This window comes from Engraulis encrasicolus, chromosome 2 (genome assembly GCF_034702125.1).
Source record: "Engraulis encrasicolus isolate BLACKSEA-1 chromosome 2, IST_EnEncr_1.0, whole genome shotgun sequence".
NCBI classification, from domain to species: domain Eukaryota; kingdom Metazoa; phylum Chordata; class Actinopteri; order Clupeiformes; family Engraulidae; genus Engraulis; species Engraulis encrasicolus.
The window spans coordinates 39271097-39294851 of NC_085858.1; the positions used below are offsets into that span (position 1 = coordinate 39271097).

Below are 23755 nucleotides of genomic sequence, written 5' to 3' on the forward strand. Positions count from 1 at the left end.
AACCATACCAAAATGATCGCGTGTATATATGTGTAATAAGAAGACAATGTGGAACTCATAGGATTACAAGAATGTGAAGATATGCGAAGAACTTGCGTTCGTTCGCGTTCATTTGTTTCTCTGTCTTGTCAACGAGGCGCGAAGCACAGCATGCTGGGAGCTGTAGTCCGTTTCCGACCAGATTGGCACAATTTCTATTTTTCTTAAACGGGCAAAAAATGACTTAAGATTTTCACAGGTAGTAGTTCATCCTATTGTGTATGCTGAAAAATGTGTCTGGTGTTATAGTTTCAAGTCATATCTTTGTGGGATTTTTTAAAAAACTCGTCTATGGGAGTTTCAATAGGATCACCCTGGTGTTTGGAACGTAACCGCTAGGATCGCTGTTTTCCACTTTCCCTCCCAATATGCAATAGATTGAAAGACCATTGTTATGTGGGATTTACCTGAGCAAACCACACCAGCATCTTCACCATGGCTACAATCACTTGTTCCAATGTAACTACTGGAGCACTCCACAAGAATTTTTTCAGCTCCTGAGCAGCTGACATCATCCAACCAGATACTTCCACTGCCCCTGCCAAAGTGGGCTTCCTTAGGGGCGGATGTGGCATTTCCACATCCCAGCTGTCTACAGACCACCTCAGCATCCTGCATGTCCCAGTCGTCATCACACACAGTGCCCCATGTGCCATTGTGGTAGATCTCCACTCTACCTGAGCACCTGCTTCTGCCACCAACCAGCCTGACAGAGTTGATTCCTTGAAAATAGAGGACGGTTATTTTTATGCTATTTTCTCCATGATATTCAATGTTCATCCTCCTGAATGTCTGACAGGTAGAACAAGTACCGTCTTTCTGCAGATGGGCTTGCCGGCAGGCCTATTCACTATTTGCTGAAAATACTCAACTACATTATAACAACATTGCTATACTAGGACAGTCAAAAAGATGAGGCGCACACAAGGCTTGCAGGTTCAAAAAGTGTATTGTGTCCGACAAATTAACAAAAGAAGTCAACGGAAAATATCTGGAGCTACAAACGTTTCGGATCTAGTCCATTATCAATGTCTCCAGTAGGAAGCGCGTGGCACGCTTTCCAGTCTTAAATAGTGTGACGTGTGAGGTGAGGTGCTCCCCCAAGGTGAAACCGCGTCAGCATCCAACCTGGATAATTCAAAATAAATTATAAGATGAACAAACAAGTATAAACAATATCCAAGTGATAACGGGATGTAGATCTAATATTACATAACATGCAGGTTATATAGGCTACAGAGACTTAAAAAAAAATACTAAGTGGTTAGTTCAATTCATAGAAAACATGATAAGACAAGCTCTTCATTCATCCCTAATGGGTAAACAGTTTTCAAAGTAAAAATCCAAAAACATTCCCTCTGCATTAATCTTTTTTCCATATCCCCTCCCCTGCGTGTCGGTGTGACCTGTTCAATGACAGTGTATGCCAGTGATGACACAGGATGGCCCGCTTCGTGGAAGTGCCGTGCCACTGGTGACTTTTCATCCTTGCGCCTAATGGCGCTGTTGTGTTCAATAATGCACGTCTTCACAGATCTGTTTGTTTTTCCAACATATTGTTTTTTACATGGGCATGTTATCAAATAAACAACATTCCGGGTGGAGCAAGTGGTGAATTGGTGGAGTTTGTGTGTCTTGTTGGTGACGGGACTGCAGATTGTGTTGCTCTTGGTTGAGTTGTTGCGACAAGCGGCGCATGTCCGACATGGGTGGAAACCTGTGGCTCTGCTTAGGCGTTCAACACCACTGCGTTATCAGCCTTGACCAAAAAATCTCTAATGTTCTTGGCCCTGTGGTGGGCAAAGAGGGGTAGCTCTGGGAAGAGGGCGCGGCATGTGTCGTCACTGCTCAGGATGTGCCAATGCTTTTTGACAGCTTCTTTTATCTGCGTGCTGTGTACGAACATACCACATGATAAGGGCATCGTTGCATTCGAACACTTCCTCAACGAACGAACTGACAAAACCCCCCCTTCGCAGCTTTTGACAGATGTTGTTTACCTCCTTCTACACAAGAACTTTTTTCTCTTTGAGAACCAGTACTATTTGCAAACACAAGGGGCAGCAATGGGCTCGAGATTCTCCCCTGATTACGCGTGCCTTTTCATGGGCTACTTGGAGGAGAGATATGTCTGGAATAACAATCCTTTTTCTGATAATGTGATCCTGTGGAAAAGATATGTGGACGACATTTTTTGCCTGTTTAAGGGCTCGGTTGAAACCTTTCAGACTTTTGTGAACTATCTAAATAGCATGGTGGACTCAATCAAATTCAATGTGGTCATTGATGAAAAATCTGTATCGTTCCTGGACACTGTGGTACATCTTGAAGAATGCAGCCTACGGACTACGGTTTACACAAAGCCGACAGACAAGAACAGCATCTTACATGCTACCAGCGCACATCCACCTGCGTTGAAACGTGGTTTGCCCTACACACAATTCCTTAGAGCCAAGCGTATATGTACTAATGCATCTGATTTTAACAGGGAAGTCACCAGGATGTATAAGCAGTTCAGCCTGAGAGGATATGACAACACCTGTCTCAACGAGGCCTTGGAAAAAGTCCACCGTACCTCGACCACTGGCGATTCTAGGGGGGGGGCAGGGGGTGGCCAGGGCCACCCCTGGGACGCTATTGTCCACCCTACTGGCCACCCTTGATTCGACAAGTAATTAATAAAAATATATATTTTTAAAAATAAATAAATAAATATACAATAATAACAACAGTATAAGACCAATAATAGGTAATTATCAGGTAATCATTCAAGTTCGTCAACCCAACAACAAACAAGAGAAAACTGTCAATCCATGGTGATCGCTGGCTGACAGATCTACTGTCAGTTTTACACTTTAACTAACACGACAGTCGTTGGACTGATGCTGCACAAGGCTGATTTCTGATCAGTAGGCTTACACGAGATGACCACTGCGTGTTGCCTGCTGCCCCTATAGTCGCTTATTTATCGTGAAAGATCTGGCAACCCCGCACCAGCGATGCTGAGGAGCACTGTGTCACCTGCAGTTCCTTCACGAGAGACCGCATCCACTAACTGCCTGGACAGTCTAATTTGGACAATAAGGTATGGCAATTTAATGATTTGTTGGTTGTCTGAATGTGTTGGAAAACCTAATTTTGAAAACTTTATGCAAGTATTAGCAGCCAGGAAGAGCCAAAATACGAGATAGCTACACAAACAACAACATGACTAAATGAGAGCAAGTTAGTGTTGTGGCAGCTGCAAACCAAGTTAGTAGCACAGCACAATCCTAACGTGCACGTCAGTTTATTTTTTTGTTGATAACAGGATAGTTAATATGAAACCGTTTGGATAGGGACATGGCATGGATAGCATTGGCCCATTGGCCACACATTGGAAAGGGTAGTCGGTTGTTATCTACAGTCAGGATCGGTAGGCAGACGTCAGTACCTAGCTCGAAACCTAGCATGTGAAATGAACTAATGCTAAGCTGGACTATGATTGTTGTGATGCCTTCTCTCAGTGAGAAGCTTCTCCTTTGCTTCTTCGATTGTCTTGACTTTTCTTGGAGTTTAAATCAAACTTAAATAAAGTCGGAGTAAGTCATAGTAAAGAGCACCTCTGCCTCTTTAGAGTAAGCAAGTTCACATCAGTCACAGATGTGTTGCCTAAACCCACAGCGCTAGTCCACTTCAGAGTATGACTCCCCCCCAATAGCTAAATTTGCGGTACATATTTGACCTCAAATGTGTCAATATATCGTAATCCTTTTGTTCAAACGTAGCGAAAATAAATCGTCACGCACACAAAATCATGGTACAGATGTGAGTTTGTTCACCAACGAAATTCACGTCATGTAATTTCTTTGCTAAAACCCTGCAGCCACGGCTTTAGAATCAGCCACTGCTCACAGCTGTATTTGCCTTGCAGGCCGACGGCGCCTCAGACTTGAAATTCACGTCATGTAATTTCTTTGTTAAAACCATATGCCACTGCTTTGACATCTGACACTGTCAACATCAATAATATAGGTTTTTTTTGTATTCTGACATTGTTGAATGAAGTCAAAGTTGTTACTCTAAGGGGAACCACAACCACGAACACAAAACTCATGAACACAACATGTGTACTCTGCCAATTCGACAATAATCCCTCTGATATTGTAGCCAGTTACTATGCTTAGAAGTGAGTTGATTGAATGATTAATTGGTTGCATTGATTTGATTACATTTCCTCCAGTGAGTGACATTAAGATGAAGAGAAGAAACGATATTGAGAGCTTCTTTATCAAGAAAAAAAAAGAGTCAGAGTCAGCTACAGCCAGTACCAGCACCAGTGCAGATGCCCACACAAGCCAGCAGCCTAGGGATAGTGTTGATGAGCAGTCCACTACCCCAATACAAGATGGTAGGTTGTGCATGGAAAGTTTGAATTAGTTACATGTAGCCCTTTCATGCACACCGTTCAACCAGTGGAACACTGTTATTGTCATCAAAAAGGTTCTGTCATAGTGCCACACTACATAACACAGGGTCTTTAGTAATACACTATGGTAACTCTGGTAACGACAAAGGTATAACACCATGCATTAAAGGGTTTAACAGCTGACAAATGTTGAGACAGAAGATGATGAACTAAAGATTTGTATTATATGTATATGTGCATGGACCTGTCTGTCTGTCTGTCTGTCATTTTAAACTATCCTTGTATTACCACAGTTGACCAGCCACATTTGGAGGAGGAGGAGACGGACTGTGAATCTATGTTGTCTGGATCTCCACCTACTGAGCATGGTATGTCAGGTTCAGATGTCATTCATGAAGTTGGTGTCTACTCTCTCATACTTCAGTTATTTAAAAATGGCCAATTATGCATATTTATATGTGAATGCATAGCATTTAACCAGATTACACTGCACTTTCAATTAAAAGCCTGGCACATTAAAATAACTTAATGAGGATATGTGTCATGGTTTAGCAACTTACCCCTCAAAAACAGAAATTCCCTTAATCAGATTGTGAAGTGGGCTGGTAAATTAATTGGAGAATCACAGCTCAACATGGAGTCTCTCTACAGTAGGCAGTTGCAGAGACTGGTGGGGTCTATCTTAAATGATACATCCCACCCACTATATGGTGAATTTCAGCCTCTCCCCTCAGGTCGTAGGTTCCTAATGCCAGCCTGCAAAACTAAGAGGTATAGATGCAGTTTTATCCCTTCTGCTATTAAAACACTGAATAGCACATGAGTCCAACATTTTAAGGTTTTCCCCTGTTTTTATATATATATTTATATATTTATTGTTTATTATTCTTCTTCATATCCTGGTTTGGAGCATTTGTCTGCTGTCTGTCATGTTTTTGTTTTTGCTGTCCCTGTTTTGTTTTGTTTTGTTATTGTCCTTTGTCACTGTCATTAGTATTGGGCTGTTGGTGCAAGCTTTTTGTGTGTCAGTACTTTGTTGTCTGTGTAAGCTTTTGCTACTTTCGCCTGCAACCAAATCTACCTTCGGGTACAAATAAAGTTACCTTACCTTACCTTACCTTATGTGTGTGCATTTATCTTCAATTTCTGTGAATACGTACATAGAAAACAAAGACCTAAACATAGAACATTTCAATACTATATGTGGTGTATTTTCACAGAGAATAACGCACACGGAGACAGTCAGCCCTTTTGCTGTGAGTTGTGTCTTTACTTCAGGTTAAGCAGGAAGCAACATACAGGTGTCAGGTGTTCCTTAATTAGACTTCCCAATTACCCAAACCCCAATCACGTTTCAATACATCACATCACCCCCCTTTTAAAATAAAAGAACTTTGTTACCCCAGCAATAATGAACTCTAATACATCAGTGTACCCAACACCCTAAAACCCAAATGTCTTTTTTTTTCCTTTTTCTTTTTGCATCTTTTTTTCTTTTTTTTTTTTTAACTAGTAGCACACTATACAAAAGCAGTCCAATGTGGAATCCATTCTTGCCAAAGTAACTGCTGATTAAGGAACATAACGCTCAGGCGGCTTCCGGTCTCTGCCTGAGCGACGCAAGTCTGAAGAGGCAGCGGGCACCTCGCTGTCCATGTGCAGGGGACCATCATCTGCTGGCATGTCCAGCTTCTCACTGGGCTGGTCGGATGTGGGCTGGTCGGCAAGGTCAGCAGGTGTACAGTCCGTATTCAGATCCAGCTCCTCGGCTGCGACACGAGACCGCAACTGATCCCCATGTCTCCTGTAGGTAATGTCTCTGTCTGTCCCCTGAACTCTGTAAGACACTGGTCCTGTTTGCTTCATTATCACTCCTGGAATCCATTTCTCTCTTCCCCCTGCTGTATTTTGAAGATACACAGGGTCATCCTGAGAAAAAGATCTACTCACTGCTCGCCGATCATGGTAGAACTTCTGCATGTACTGCTTCTTTCGAACTGTGAGCGCTGTGTCAGGATGAATCAGGTCCAGGCGGGTGCGCATGTGCCTGTTCAGAAACAAATCAGCAGGCGACTGGCCTGTAGTACAGTTAGGAGTACAGCGGTATTGCATTAGAAACACAGAGATCTTGTCCTCTATATCCATGGAAGTCTGTCCAAGTTTCTTAATTCCATTTTTAAATGTTTGCACATACCTTTCGGCGAGACCATTGCTAGCAGGGTGACCCGGGGCACTGGTGGAGTGTAGAATTCCATTCTGCCTCATGAAGGTTTTGAATTCCTCAGACGTGTACTGCGTTGCGTTATCTGTAACAACATGCTCCGGAAGGCCGTATGCTGCAAACAGCCTACGCAGTCTGGTGATGGTGGCTTGTGAGGTGAGGGATGGCATTCTGAACACCTCCAGCCACTTGGAGTATGCATCCACCACTATCATGAAAGTGTGACCTAGGAAGGGGCCAGCAAAGTCTATGTGTAGTCTTCTCCAGCTCTGGCCTGGAAACTCCCATGGATGTAATGGTACCTGCCGAGGCTTCCGTTGTTCCAACTGGCAAGGCTCGCAGGCTTTGCATACCTGTTCTAGATCTTCATCAATCTTGGGCCACCACACGTACTTGCGTGCGAGAGCTTTTATCTTCACTATACCCGGGTGTCCCGAGTGCAGCTCCTTTTTGACGAGCTTTCTCAGTTTCTCTGGTAGCACGACCCTGGTGCCCCATAGGACACATCCCCGTTCAGTGGACAGTTCATATCGGCGTGAGTGGAAGGCTTTCAGAGTAGAATCCACGATCGCTGGCCAGCCATTCATGATGAATTTCAGGACCTTGGACAGCACGCAGTCTGTCCGTGTGGCGCGTGCCACCTGGTCAGCATCCACGGGTGCTTGTTCTAGGTGCTCTGCTAACAGTGCATGAATGCTCTCCGAGATGGCTGCTGTGCCGGCATCACTTGTCTCGGGTAAAGGGACTCTTGACAGTCCATCTGCATTGCTGTGTTTCTCAGATGCACAGTACACAATGGTATAATCATAAGCAGACAGTATGATGGCCCATCTTTGAATCCGTGCTGCAGCCATAGTGGGCAGACATTTGTGCTCTCCAAAAAGAGTCAGCAAGGGCTTGTGGTCAGTCACTATTTTAAATTTCCGCCCCCACAAGTACTGGTGGAACTTTTTAACTCCAAATATCACTGACAGCCCCTCTTTTTCTATTTGTGAGTAATTTCTTTCAGCAGGGTTCAGCGTACGAGAGGCATATGCAATGGGCCTCTTCTCTCCAGATGGTAGTTCATGTTGAATGACAGCCCCTATGCCATAGGCTGATGAATCACAGGCCAGTACAAGAGGCAAGTCTGGATTGTAGTGCATTAGCACCTGGTCACTTGCTAACAATTCTTTGCATGCCTCAAAGGCTTTTTGCTGTGGTTTCGTCCACTCCCACTCCGTGTGGTCTTTTAACAGTTTGTAGAGTGGGGCCAATAGGGTGCTTTGGTTGGGCATGAACCGGCCATAGTAATTGACTAGGCCTAGAAATGCTCTCAATTCTTTCACTGAGGAGGGCGCTGGGGCCTCCTTGATGGCCTTTACCTTTTCTGGGGATGGATGAAGGCCTTGGCTATCCAGTACATGGCCCAGGTATTCAATCTCCTTTTTTCCGAACTCGCATTTGGATTTCTTCACTCTTAGGCCGCACTCCTGGAGTCTCTGAAGCACTTTTTGTAACTTCTGCACATGGTCATGTTCATTTTTTCCTGTTACAAGTAAATCATCTAAATAGGTAACTACATCAAGATCTTTTAGGAGGTTCTCCATAATGCGTTGAAAAATGGAGGGGGCAGAGCTAACTCCGAAAGCTAACCTATTGTACACAAAGAGACCTCGATGTGTGTTGATGGTCAACAGCTTTTTTGACTCCTCCTCCAGTAGCACTTGCTGGTATGCTGAAGCCAAGTCAATCTTTGAGAATATTTTTCCTCCACTTAAGGTCGCCATCAGCTCCTCAATGCGAGGCAGGGGGTAAGTTTCAGTATTGGCAGCTTGATTAACTGTTAATTTGTAATCACCACAAAGGCGAATTGTATTGTCTTTCTTGATTACAGGCACTACTGGTGCAGCCCACTCGCTATGCTTAACTGGTGAGATTATGCCTGCCTTCTCCAGCCGGTCTAGTTCGGCATCCACCCTGGCTTTCATGGCAAATGGCAATGGGCGGCTCTTGCAAAACTTTGGGGGGACATCTGGATTTACAAGAATTTTGGCTTTGAAGCCATGCAGTGTGCCCAGTTCTTCTTTAAACACTTCTGAATGTAACTGAAGCACTTCATCTATGGACCTTGGTTCATGCATCTCACTCACATGTTTTATTTCCTTCCAATCCAGTGTAATTTTATGTAGCCAGTTTCTGCCGCATAATGCAGGGCCAGCCCCTTTCACTACAATTAGGGGTAGCTGCTCTCTTTGCTGCTTATAGGTAACTGTGGCTTCAAACTGACCTAACACGGGCATAGTTTCCCCCGTGTATGTTTTTAGCTTGACACTAGCGACATCTAGCGGCCTTTCTGGGAATTGCGTCAAGTACATTTTTTCAGAGATAATACTCACGGCCGCGCCAGTGTCGATTTCCATCTCGATGTCTTGGCCATCCACTTTAAAGTGTGTTTTGAAAGGTTGCTTGCAGGCTTCACTGGCTAGTGTGAACATTGGCAATTCATCATCTTCTGCTTCCACATATTTTGTGTTCCTTTCTGTTTCCTGGCGTCTCCTATTTGGTTGAGCAGCAGTTGTAGCTCTGCAAGCTGTTCTAATATGCCCGGTTTTTCCACACCCGTGGCATTTCGCGTCTTTGAAGTAGCACATCTCAGAACTGTGATTTTTCCCGTGGCACCGGTAACACTTCCTCCCCGTCGAGTTGAAGGGACGCGTCTCCACCTTGTGCACGGCCTCCGCACCGGCGTCTGGTCTCTGGAGCTGCTCGGCATCCTTTGCGGCCGTCTCCATACTTACAGCAAGCTCGAACGCCTTTACAAAAGTTAAGTTCGCTTCCGAAAGCAATTTGCGCTGGCACGCTTCATTTCTTATGCCACTCACAAAGCGATCCCGTAGCGCGTCATCCAGCGTCGCACCAAACTGGCAATGCATTGCGCACTGCTTCAGCTCAGCTGCGTAATTAGTGACACTCTCATCTGGCTTCTGATTACGGCGATTGAAACGGAATCTCTCTGCTATCAAAAGGGGTTCAGGCTCAAAATGAGTGGTCAATGTTTTCACAATTTCGTCATATGTTTTGTCCTTCGGTTTAGCTGGCTGCACTAAATTTCTTAAAAGTCCATAAGTTGACGGTCCCATTACGCTCAACAATGTGGGCACCTGTTTCTCCTCTGCAATTTCATTCGCTAGGAAGAACTGCTCCACTCTTTCAACATACGCCGTCCAGGACTCCGACTTCGGGACAAATTCTCCTATTGTCCCAATTAAAGCCATCCTTCCGAATTCCAGTTTTTTATCCTCGTCGCCAGTTTTCTGTGGTGTATTTTCACAGAGAATAACGCACACGGAGACAGTCAGCCCTTTTGCTGTGAGTTGTGTCTTTACTTCAGGTTAAGCAGGAAGCAACATACAGGTGTCAGGTGTTCCTTAATTAGACTTCCCAATTACCCAAACCCCAATCACGTCTCAATGCATCACACTATATATATATATATATATTATACTACTACAAAATATTGTATTTGAAGTTCACTGGTGCTTTTCTTTAAAATGCAGGAAATAGCATAGAATAAATACAACATTTTCTGTGTGGGAGGACCCCCGTATGTGTATATAATTCCATGATTCCATGGCCACCTCAGACTATATTTGTGTGTCATCTTGGCCACCCTAGTAAAAATGTCCTGGATACGCCCCTGACCTCGACGCCCCCGAAAAGAGAGAAGCGCTCCTCTGTTGTCTGTACTACAACATATAGCAAACACAGCACGCAGATAAAAGAAGCTGTCAAAAAGCATTGGCACGTCCTGAGCAGTGACGACACATGCCGTGCCCTCTTCCCAGAGCTACCCCTCTTTGCCCACCACAGGGCCAAGAACATTAGAGATTTTTTGGTCAAGGCTGATAACTTCACACGCAGTGGTGTTGAACGCCTAAGCAGAGCCACAGGTTTCCACCCATGTCGGACATGCGCCGCTTGTCGCAACAACTCAACCAAGAGCAACACAATCTGCAGTCCCGTCACCAACAAGACACACAAACTCCACCAATTCACCACTTGCTCCACCCGGAATGTTGTTTATTTGATAACATGCCCATGTAAAAAACAATATGTTGGAAAAACAAACAGAGCTGTGAAGACGCGCATTATTGAACACAACAGCGCCATTAGGCGCAAGGATGAAAAGTCACCAGTGGCACGGCACTTCCACGAAGCGGGCCATCCTGTGTCATCACTGGCATACACTGTCATTGAACAGGTCACAGCGACACGCAGGGGAGGGGATATGGAAAAAAGATTACTGCAGAGGGAATGTTTCTGGATTTTTACTTTGAAAACTGTTTACCCATTAGGGATGAATGAAGAGCTTGTCTTATCATGTTTTCTATGAATTGACCTAACCACTTAGTATTTTTTTAAGTCTCTGTAGCCTATATAACCTGCATGTTATGTAATAGTAGATCTACATCCCGTTATCACTTGGATATTGTTTATACTTTTTTGTTCATCTTATTATTTATTTTGAATTATCCAGGTTGGATGCTGACGCGGTTTCACCTTGAGGAAGCACCTCACCTCACACGTCACACTATTTAAGACCGGAAAGCGCGCCACGCGCTTCCTACTGGAGACATTGATAATGGACTAGATCCGAAACGTTTGTAGCTCCAGATATTTTCCATTGACTTCCTTTGTTAATTTGTCGGACACAATACACTTTTTGAACCTGCAAGCCTTGTGTGCGCCTCATCTTTTTGACTGTCCTAGTATGACTATTTTTGGTGAGCAGTCTCACCAAGCAACAAGCGATCTGAAGTTCAAGGTGCAGACGCCAACTTTCTTTGTTTCCAACAACATTGCTATGACATTACTGAAAGCCATAAGTAACAGATGAAGACATGACGAGACGAGACGTGATTTTTTTTTTTGTTCCGCACTCATTTAACTATCAAAAAAGTAAATCAATTAATTTTGAATATTATGCTGATAAACAGCATAGTCTGGTTTCTCATTTAAGTAACATTTAAAGAAAAATAATTGCCAATGTATATGTGAAATAATCAAGTGCAAAAATGTCATTCAGTGTAATGGTTCAAGCATAAAAATCACCAATACATCCTTGAATAATTATTATGCAAAATGACGAACAAAATTATTTTTTTCACTCTCTGGGCATAATTCTAGAAGTGTTCTTGTTATTGTATTGAAAGCACGTTTCATTACCATTTTGTTTTGATATTCAAATTATCTGTGGACTATTGTCAGGATTTTCAATTCCTTAGATGTCATTCAGTGTAATAAGATCAACATGGTGCTTTTAAATCATAATAAAAAGTGATAGTCACTCAACAATATGTGACATCGTCAAATGACCCTTGGGGACCCCTTGAGTGATGATGCAAAGGGAAAGTCTTGTTGAAAATTCTGTATTTTTATCTTGTGGTAACAGCGTCCACAAAAACAGATGTCACTCAGTGAAATGTCAAAAAAATACTTTCATACTCAGATATTCATCCAAACAAGCATATTTTCTAAATAGTCATAGTAAACATTGTGGGTCAAAGTCATTGTTTTATGTAGGTGGCTTACTGTTTGCTTGTAAAAAGGTGAAAATAAGGTGAAAAGTATTTGGTCGTCCTTCAGTGTAAGAGATGTCATTGAGTGACATGCAGTGTAAGGGCCATTTCATTCAGTGTAACCAGTTCATAATTGTATATTAAGAATCAAAACAGCAATATAAGTAGCAATCTTACTATAAGATACAATAATATGACACTACTAGCAAGGGAGATAGGTGACCTTATACTTCAGTTTGTGATACAAGCGCCAGAATCGGTACAGATACTCCTTAGACATTAATATTTTCAAAAAGTACGCGGGCCACTTCAAATTCAAGATGGTTGCCCATTTTCCAATATGGCCGCCATACAGATATAAATTGGCAACGGAAACAATTTGTGATACAAACACCAAACTTGGCACGGATACTCCTTAGATGTACCTCTTTTGATAAAGCATGCAGGTAACTTTTCCAAGATGATTCATTTTCCAAGATGGTCGCCGTTCAAATGTGTCATAGGAAAATAAAACAATTGTTCAAATAATGATACAAGCACCAAACTCGGCACAAATACTCCTTATACATTATCCTTTTTGAAAAAAATAGCCTACTTTAAACATGAAGGCCATGTATAATCCAAGATGGCTACCATTGCTTTTTATTAATGGAGACATTTTCATAATCTCTGATTTGAGAGATTACCTTAATCCCTTCGATGAATTCAGATTATCTTGTTGTCTTAAAGTATAGGAATTTTAAAATGTCCCAATACTCACACTGGCAGCTATAGCCATCTGCAGGTCAGAAGATCAGATCATACCTTTCATGGTATTATGAATGCCATCCATATTTTGTTAGCTGTTGGGAAATGTGCAATGGGTGGAAGGGCTGTCCAGAATATTGTGGCGGCCATGTTGGAAAATGAGCAGCCATCTTGTATTTCAATTGACCAACATCTTTTTGTCATGTCATGGAGTATTTGTACCAAGTTTGATGCTTGTATCACTATTTTGACAAATGTTTCAGTCACCTTACACATATGTATGGTCGCCACCTAGGAAAATGGGCGGCCATCTTGGATTTCAAGTGGCCTGCATGCCTTTTCAACAGACTTGTGTCTAAGGAGTATCTATGACGATTTACGTGCTTGTATGACCATTTGAACAGTTGTTTCAGTTGCTAATTCATATCTATATGGCAGCCATCTTGGAAAATGGGCAGCCATCTTGAATTTGAAGTGGCCCGCATACTTTTTGAAAATAGTAATGTCTAAGGAGTATCTGTACCGATTTTGGCGCTTGTATCACAAATTGAAGTATCGGGTCTTAAAAAGGCTCTAAGCCTCCTAGCTATACTGGAAATGTTGACTTTTCTTGTTATTACCATTATAACCTTGTTATTACCATGTAGCAACAGTGTTGGGCAAGTTACTTTGAAAAAGTAACTAGTTACTAGTTACTAGTTACTAGTTACTTCTCCAAAAAAGTAACTGAGTTAATTCCTGAGTTTCTCCGGTATCAAAGTAACTAGTTACCAGTAAAAGTAACTATTGCGTTACTCGCCCCCCGACCATGTTTCATAAACCACATAGAGAAGGACGGTAAAGACAGGTAACTTAACAAACAACAATTTATTGCAACATAATAAACCAAAGCCACTGGATGGACAATATATAGCCTATATATATTTTTTTTTATAAAAGAAAATAACACATTTTAATAGGCTTATTTAAATTCAACTGAAAATGTGCATGTTAAATCCAACTTTAAATTACTACTAAATGTAGTATTTACATTTTAATTATTACTAAATGCTATCCTTTCAAACAAGACCAGAGATTTTCTATCTAAACTGTCTCTGACAAGACTGCGATTACGTCATTTTGTAGTTCACAGAATCGTGAAGCAGTAAAAGACGCGACCTGTGACGCGACCACTAAATGCGGAAGTAGCCACTTTGCGCCTTTGTCTCGAAGCGTACGAGTAGAGTTTGTGTTGTTATCAGCGAACTATCAGCGAGCTATTTCATCGTGGTTAGTGAGAAGTTGAATCATGATGAAGTTCTGAGCATGTTATTTGCCTATTCTGACTCTGAAGGACAGTTTTTATGTCACGAGGAGGATAATGATCGGACGAGCACTCTTTGTTTACCGCGGCGAAGCAAGGATGTTCTCTAAGCACACACACACATTGAAACTCATTCGGTGACTTTATCCGATCTCAAGTGAGTCGGCGGTAGTGGCGAATGCAGTCGTAGTGTCCATACAGGTAGTCCTATTGGTGGAGGAATTAGGGGTGAGAGTGGTTCTGGTCATGTTAGCTTGCGCTCCCTCCATTCAGCCCCCGGTGATGCGGGTAGCCACCTATCCGGACGCAAACGCAATAATCCTGGGATCAGACAAACACTGTTCACCAAGCAGCACACACACACTCATTCTGTCCCTCTTTCTGACTTCTACTGGGTGGATGGCAGCGGCGAACGTGGCCATATGACCGTATGGAGAGGTTTTGGTAATAGAACGCACGGTGACGACGCATAGGCTACCCAAACAGTAACGTGCAGTAACGGAGTGTATGAAATTGTAACGGCGTTATACTGGCAGTAAGAATAATTAGTTAGATTATCCGTTACTGAAAAAAGTAACGGCGTTAGTAACGCCGTTTATTTAAACGCCGTTATTCCCAACACTGTGTAGCAACCATATTACTGGTTCGATTCTGGGATTTTGGAAGTTGTAGATAAATTATCAGACCACCCTAAATCGAAATCCCAAAAATATGCAGGTTAACCGACAACATTTTCTTTTTAATTGTTTTAGGCCTAAGTAGTAGCCTACCTCTAAGTTTGGGATCTTGGAAGCTCTTCAAAACACGTTTTAATGCCCCAATATTAAAGGGACACTGTATGAGATTTTTAGTTGTTTATTTCCAAAATTCATGCTGCCCATTCACTAATGTTACCTTTTTCATGAACACTTAACACCACCATCAAATTCTAAGTATTCATTATGACTGGAAAAATTGCACTTTTCATACATGAAAAGGGGGATCTTCTCCATGGTCCGCCATTTTGAATTTCCAAAAATATCAATTTTTAGCTGCAAAAATGACTCTACTTGGACCATACTAGAAAATGTATGTTTATTACTTTGTAAACTTTAATGTAAATTTCAAATTTGGCTATAACCAACCCAGTTTCAATGAGCAGCATAGTTGCAGTACCTTTCTTGACCAATTCCTGCAGTGTCCCTTTAAGTAAAATACCAATTATTTGACAACATTTATTTCTGTTGTCACTCATTCAGCACGTTGAGTACTGTATGATGGTAACAATATCATAGCAATGAAAAGTAGCTGTTTATAAAGTTTTTTTTTTGCCAAGACGTCATTCAGTGTAATAGTTGTGGTCATTCAGTGAAATGCACATTTTTATCTAATTCTTACGAAATTTATTTGTTTAGCACAACACATGCGGGGGCATACAACAAATGAATAAATGTGTATTTTAAACTGATTTTCTCTTCGGTGGAAAAACTTCTTAAAGCCAAATGGGTAAAGTGCACTTGGTGAAAGACTACAAACACTGTAAAAAAATATTCCCAAATGCCCTTTCCTAGAAAATTTTAGGTTTTTTTGAGGAAGACCTTAAATATAACCCTTTACTATGTTTTATGTAGCTTATTTCTAGCCCGGTGAACCAGCGCCACCCGCTGGACGGCAAAATGTTTTGTCTACGGGTGGGTCTGGCCGCGCATAATGATTCAATGAAGCCAGAATGCCATGAATCTGGCAAACCAATTACAACGCAAAGATGTGTTTTGAATCAAAGCGGGCATCGTTTTGAGGGAAGGTTGTTCTCATCAACAATCTTCGGATGTATTATGCATCAAGGCCAGACTAAATTAGACATCCACATTTAGTCTGGTTTATCAGGCTAGCTTATTTCAGGTTTTTAACGTCATCCATATGTAGCAGAATGGATTATTGAGGTCTCATTTGCAGCCTGATCTCTGCGCTCAGTGATTGGATCCTGGAGTTGGCCGTAGGGCATTTAGGTAAGCACGGCAACCTGTCAGTTGACCGCCCTCTCCTCTTCCGGGTGTCCGGCTTTGTGTGGGTAGCAGGTAGCACGAAAGGTTGCTGTAGCTGCATCGGGGTGAGCGTATGCTCCGACTGGGTGAGTTTTGTGTTTCTGTCGCCTTTTTTTTACGCTTCGGTGAATTTCGTTGATATATTAGTGTTACATCCGCGGTTCTTTGTACTGTAGGTTGCGTCCAGGTATTGGCGCGTTTGGAACCGCATTACGTGGCGTGTGTGTAGCCACGCTCAGCTGATGCTTCTGAGCGGTAAGTTTCATATCCATGCGTCTGTTTAGTGGAACATAGTTTTAGCCCCAAATTGAATCGTGTCTTTTGTTGTTTGATGCAGACGGCTTCTACCGACAGTTGTTGTCTCCTCTCCATCTCCGGCCGCAACAAGTTGCGAGCAGTTACCGCTCGGTATGTACAGTATGCGTAGTTACTGTAAACTTTGTTTTTCTGTAAAGTAGTAGTCTAAACTGTACATTTATCTCTAAACTTTCAGACCGTGTAGATTGCAGAGCCCAGCGTGTCTACTGCTTCCGGCTGCTGTTTTGTTCACCGAGGATTCACCCAAGCGTGAGCTGGCTCATAAGCCAATGTCTGCACTCCGCATGAATGAATGTGCATGGCCCTGGCTTCGCTCCCTCGCTTCTGTGACCCTCTTTGGTTAATATCAGTGCCTAGTGCATGCAGTGCACTTCCAAAAGCGCTCATCTTTTTGTGTGTTTTCTTTTCTTTTGTGTGATGTGCTTCGCTTTATTTGCATGGCTTGCTAATTTCTTATTGATTTGATTTGCTTCATTTGCATGGCTTGCTAATTTCCTATGTTGCTTTTGCTATTTGTGTTTGAAGTTTCAGTTGCATGATTACTTTATTTTGTCTGTTTATTTGCTTGCTTCTTATCCTTTTGAGTTTGCAGTGCTTATGCATGGCTTGAGTTTCTTTTGTTTATTTTCTTTTCCTTTATGTTCCTTTGGGATTGCATGGCTGCATTGGTAGCTGCATGTAGCTTAATTGGGTAAAGGGAATAAATTGTCTGTGAATATATTCCTCTCAGTGTCGCTGGTGTGCGTTTGTGTGTGTGTGTGTGTGTTTGTGTTTGTCCGGTTGTGTCATTGGTGAGGATCAGAGTTGGCCATCTTGGCCTCCGGGTAGTGACCCGAGTATTGTCTATGCCCTGTTGTCAAAGTCTAATAAATATCTCTTGGTGGAACTCACGTCTCTGTCATATCTAATGTATACGAACCTGTGTTGCCTGATTGGTACTTTTTAAGGGTTTACTTCTTTCTTCCTGTGGGCTAACCCCCCATAGGTGGCGTAGTCTGGTTGATTCTAATCGTACAAACCTCCATTCGGTCACACATATGTTTTTTGCATTACCAACTGTTTAACACGGTATTACACTGAATGACATTTTATGGGTGAAAATGGGGTAAAAATGCATGTTCCTAACTATTTTCTGAACAGAAAATAATAAACGTAATCACTCTATACTCCAATGTACCAAAACAAGTTAAAAAGAGAAACAAAACAAAAAAAACAGGGGAACAGTTTTATATCTTTGAGTCCTGAAAACCCTGTTTCGTCTTTGACCCATAGCCATTACAATTTTGGTGACAGTAAGGTTATAACATAGGCTCTGCACTAAGGTGTTAAGTGGAAGATTCACTAACCTGAGCACACCACACCAGCATCTTCACCATGGTTACAATTATGCCTTCCAAAGCCGTTGTTGGAGCATGCTGTGAGGGATTTTTCAGTCCCGGAGCAGCCCACATTATCCAGCCAGATCTCTCCACTGCCCCTGCCAAAGTGGGCTTCCTTAGGGGCAGAAACTGCACGTCCACATCCAAGCTGTCTACAGACCACCTCAGCAGCCTGCATATCCCAGTCGTCATCGCAAACAGTGCCCCACTGGCCATTGTGGTACACCTCCACTCTACCCGAGCAGTTAGTACTGCCTCCAGCCAACCTCAAGGAATTTCCTATGACATGTAAAACAATATAATTTATTGAATTTGAAATCAGATATTAATTTAGAATTTTAAACGTGTTTAAGGGACACTCCACCCATTTGCATTAGGCTTTCCATTGCTAGACACCCAGTCATACTTTTGAATGGTCATGCAACACTCTCTCAATTCCCCCTGAGACAGGAGAAATCTGTATTCACCTCTCAACACTTCCTCCTACAATGATTTTAAAATCGTCATTTAGCATCATTGTAGGAGGAAGTGAAAGAGAGGTGGATTTCTGTTGAGACTACAAGCCTTTTTCCCCACCCTTTCAACCCCGCCCATAGGGGGTTGGACCCAATGCTCTAACAGACCTATCACAGATCAGTGTAGTGTCCCAGTGCTTTTGAAATCACTGGCATTGAGGCTCCAGTAAGTCGCTGGCATAGCTGGAAAGGAGAAGCTGGAGCACACTGCAGCTTAGTTTTCAAGACTTTATTTTGTGCACACACCCGACCAACGTTTCGGTGTTGCTACAACTTATTCAGAGTCAAATGATAGCAAGAGAGAGATACACATTTCAAGACTTGACATTCACAGGTGATCCCACTTGGTTTGGCTAAATTGGTCTCATGTCATTGCACGTAATTGACCTCACCCCCCAACACCAGGACAAGATTGCAGACAATTAGACAAGAGAGGCTTCGTAGAAAGGCATTTTGGATTCATACTCTAAATTCAGTGGAACCTCAGGGCATAAATGAGGAACTCAATATGTCTTGCTTTCTGTAACAAATTGCTCCAGCATCGCGGCTGTGGTCTTGTAATAATTGTAGCTGTGGTTTTATTGACAATGTTCTTTGTGTTTTTGTTTTGTTTTGGGAAGTTGGCAAGCTGTCTAATTGTCTACAATCTTGTCCTGGTGCTGGAGGGTGGGGTCAATTACCTGCAATGAGATGAGAATGTTTTTTTCTTTAAAATGTGAACATAGAAAAGATTTGAAGGAATTTCTGGGTAGCAAGAATGGACAAAATGCCATGCCTTTCGAAATTGAATCACTCTCCCACACACAATGAAAACGTAGCTGTGCGGAACTCCATACACAGGTCTGACGAGAGTGAGGCTAACAAGTTCCATTCTGAAGTGAAGCAGGTTAGCAGTGGTGTCTGTAGTGCAGTAGACGTCTTCACTACTGAATGCAAATCATGCCTAATTTGAATGCATTCAAATGTTCAGTGTTCAAAGGTGACTTATGCAATGTGAAAATTCCACTAGAAATAAGCTGAATGAAACATCACTGACCTTCAGTGCTTGGAGATGGGGCCACTGGAGCAGGAGTTGTTAGCAGGGTCATATCTGCAGGACGTATGGGTGTTAATAATAACACGCTAATAAGAGGAGAGATGTACCTGCACAGTACGCATAATGACAGACTGTAGGTCCCACTAGTTCATAAACTGCGTAGTTTCCTGGACACATTTTCACACGGATTGGCGGCGACTCGTAGCTGCAACAACTTCGCCAGTTTCCACACACCTCCCTCGTCACAATCCCGTCCTCTAGATCGGGGTGTGGACTTTTCAGCCACAGGGGCCCATGAGTACCACAACGACTTTCAGTCACACAGCTTTCTGGCATGCGGACACTGCGACCCTGATGGAACATGCGGTACCAGCCCTGCCATTGGACGTCACGGTCACACTTGAGGGCTGACTGGTCCTGGTTGGTAGTGGCCCTCCAGGTGTCATTCAGCGCAGTGTAGTGGTCACATGGGTCTGCCTCTGCAGCTGGTTCATGGTGTGAAGGTACAAGTTCACAAACATGGGATATCATAGAAATGAAGACTATAGCACGCACAACATGCACACCTTCGTTCGCACTTTGGCACACAGCTATGACACACTCACAGTTTTATTTATCTGGTAATAAATGGAAGAATTGGGAGTCAATAAACATATTCACAATGGTCCAAAAAGTGTTTGTAGTGTGTTCTACAGTATACGTTCCACGTACGGTAAGCTGATTGATGCTAAACTTATTGATTAATAAAGTAAACAATTCAAGATGTGACCTGATTAATAAGTCTCAGTCCACAGTTTTTACAGGGTTAATATATCACTTGGAATGTATGAACAGAAATTGACCAAGCTTGAGGTACAGTATGAATTGGGTTTAATAGTTAATATGTACACATAATCTGTACATTCTACCTTTGTTTTTTTCTACGCTAATCTTGAATCCATCAGCTATGAATGTCAAGATGACGTGACTTCAGTCATGGGTGAGTGGTTAGGGCGTCAGACTTGCATCCCAGAGGTTGCCGGTTCGACTCCCGACCCGCCAGGTTGGTGTGGGGAGTAATCAACCAGTGCTCTCCCCCATCCTCCTCCATGACTGAGGTACCCTGAGCATGGTACCGTCCCACCGCACTGCTCCCCATGGGGCGCCACTGAGGGCTGCCCCCTTGCACGGGTGAGGCATAAATGCAATTTCGTTGTGTGCAGTGTGCAGTGTTCACTTGTGTGCTGTGGAGTGCTGTGTCACAATGACAATGGGAGTTGGAGATTCCCAATGGGAAAAAAAAAAAAAAAAAAAAAACAGAAACTGCAATAGACCCTTGGGACAGCAAGCAACCTAGCCTGTTGTCCTGCCTCCAGTTGCCTTCAGTTGGGAAAGTCCAACAGAAAATAAGATGATGGAAGTAACTTTTTTAGACTCAGGCAGTCACACTGCTGTCAGTTAGTATGCGGCGTTAGGAGAATTGGCTATTAAAACAATGATGAATCACTGACCTGAAGTGCTTGGAGATAGGGTTACTGGAGCAGGAGTTGTTGCCAGGGTAATATCTGCAGGACATATGGATGTTACTAGATATGACCAAGACAACACAGAAAGTGGATGATACTAAAATTGGCATGGAAAAAGGCTTTACTAGACTTGATAATATTAGAGGTGTACCTGCACAGTATGCAAAATAGCAGCCTGTAGTGACTAGTTCATAAACTGCATAGTTTCCTGGACACATTTTCACACGAATAGAAGGTGCGTTGTAGCTGCAACAACTACCCCAGCTACCACACACCTCCCTGGTCACGATCCCGTCCTCTAGATCGGGGTGTGGACTTTTCAGCCACAGGGGCCCATGAGTACCACAGCGTTTTTTAGGCACACAGCTTTCTGGCATGCGGACACTGCGGCCCTGATGGAACATGCGGTACCAGCCCTGCCATTGGACGTCACTGTCACACTTGAGGGCTGACTGGTCCTGGTTGGTAGTGGCCCTCCAGGTGTCATTCAGCGCAGTGTAGTGGTCACAAGGGTCTGCCTCTACAGCTGGCATGGTGTGAAGGGGCAAGTACACAGACATGCGATATCAGTACAAAAATGCACACCTTGAAAGTCATTTTGGCAGACAGCTGTAACAAACTCAGTTTTATTCATCTGGTAATGGACTGAAGACTTGGGAGTCAATGATCACATTCCCAATGGTCAAAAAAGGGTTTGTCGTGTGTTTAGAAGTTGCATGTACGGTAAGCTGGTTGATGCTGAACGTATTTATTAATAAAAATTCAAAGTGTGACCTGATTAACAAGTCTCAGTCCACAGTTTTTGGAGGGTTAATACATTTCACTTACGTGTAGGAGTCGGTGCTACAGCTGTGGCATCCGAAGAAACATCTGTATGACACATGAATGTTACAGATTTATGAAGCAGGAAACTGTGTAGGCAATGTATTGCACTATGGTCAGCTTGAGCAGGAAACAATTTGAACAGATACTGTATAAACTGTATGCCTAAGGTACGGTTTGTCCACAGAGGAGCTATAGGGCCCAAGGGGGGTTTGAAAACTCTCGTGAGGCACTGAGAAGGAGATAAGGGGGGTGGGGGCATTGTCAAACGTATGATCAGGTCAAGAGGGCCTGAAGTGTGCCCTGATTAACAAGTCTCAATCCACAGTTTTTGGAGGGTTACAAAATATCACTCACGTGTAGGAGTTGGTGCTGAAGCTGTGGCATCAGGAGACACGTCTGTATGACACATGAATATTACAGATTTATGAAGCAGGAAAATGTTATTGAAGGCAATGTACTGTGCTATGGTCAATGAAAGGAGGGGGTGCACTCAGTTGCAGAAGGGGGCAATGTTTTTGATTGGGGTGGGGCAGAGATTGGCAAGCTTATGATGACGTCCATAGAGCTCCGGAAGCATGTAGTAGACCATTGGTTCTTAACCTGGGGGTGCGCCAGAGATTCCAGGGGTGCGCGGAATTTTGTTTGTGTAGAGGTTGTGCCCAAAACTATATACTTGCAAACATTATAATTAGGCCAAATTAAGTCCAAATGTTGTTTTTGGTCCAAGTTTTGGTTCCCATTTATCCCATTTATTCCCAGTCATTCAGGTATTTATTCATATCTCAAGTGAGAAACATTTTAATGAATCACTCATTCATCATTTTTTTAGTGCATACACATGTAGAAGTTTCTATTGGGGGTGCGCGGCCTGTCTTCTGCACAGGTAAGGGGGTGCGCTAAGAAAAAAAGGTTAAGAACCACTGTAGTAGACTGTAGTGGGCGGACGAAAATTAATGGGGACCAGTCTCAAATAAGTGCAAACATGCGATTAGCGAACCCCCGCAAACTGTTGATGGTGTTAAAAATAGTTGGCAAGCTTATGAGGTCAATGGGACATTTCTTCAAAAAAGGTTGATAAACATTGGCCTAAGGCTTGAACACCTTCAAACTGAACTACATATATAGTATATACATCATGATCCTTTTTTGCCCCAACAGCATCAACCTGCTAATCACTAGCCTAGCGCAGCCAGACCCGTACAGCAAAAAGCTGTACCAGGGTCTAGGAGGGCTGGGCGGCAGTGTGGGCGGGATAAACGGTTGCTTCAGCACTCAACGTCACGCAATAGGATGATGGAACAACCAATCCCCACACACTTCTGTGTAACGTCACAGCTGTCTTTCACAACGTACACGCGACACGCCCCTTTGTAGGTGCAGCGGCAACTTCGAGCCGTCGTAGCAGTGAATTCGTGTGATGACCACAGCCACAAACAAGTTTCCTAATAAATTGTATTTTCACTTATACAGTTCAAAAATGCATCGTTTTCAACCACATGTCCCTCCTTGATCAATCAGCGAAATGTCGAGCAATGTGGGGCTTGTTAAATGGTTATATTTATGATTGTTGTCAACATGGCATGTTCGGTGTTAGCTAGCTAGCTGTATACCCATAATACATGGCTAGCCGCTAGCTCGGTAGACTAGGTGTCATTCCCATCTATTTAGTAAGCGACTTACAGACTTTCAAAGCTCCCAAATGTCTCGTTTTTAATGACATGGATCTTATTAGAATTTGGGGCAGGCATATAATACAAGGCTGGATACCTAGCTCTGTTATTGACGACAGGTTAGCTAGCCACTAGCGAGGGCCTCTTTGTAGGTGAAGCGGGCAAGCGGCAACTTCCAGCTGTCGTAGCAATGAAAGCGTGTGA

The 23755-nt window shown here is 43.0% G+C and overlaps 1 protein-coding gene across 1 annotated transcript in view; it reads right to left on the reverse strand.

Annotated features, from left to right (window-relative positions):
* LOC134464470 (deleted in malignant brain tumors 1 protein-like) overlaps window positions 1-23755 on the reverse strand; it is a 295644-nt gene that overhangs the window by 12402 nt on the left and 259487 nt on the right. Inside the window, 2 exon segments of the mRNA XM_063217911.1 lie at window positions 447-761; window positions 17968-18279. Of these exon segments, the coding sequence (XP_063073981.1) occupies window positions 447-761; window positions 17968-18279 (627 nt within the window).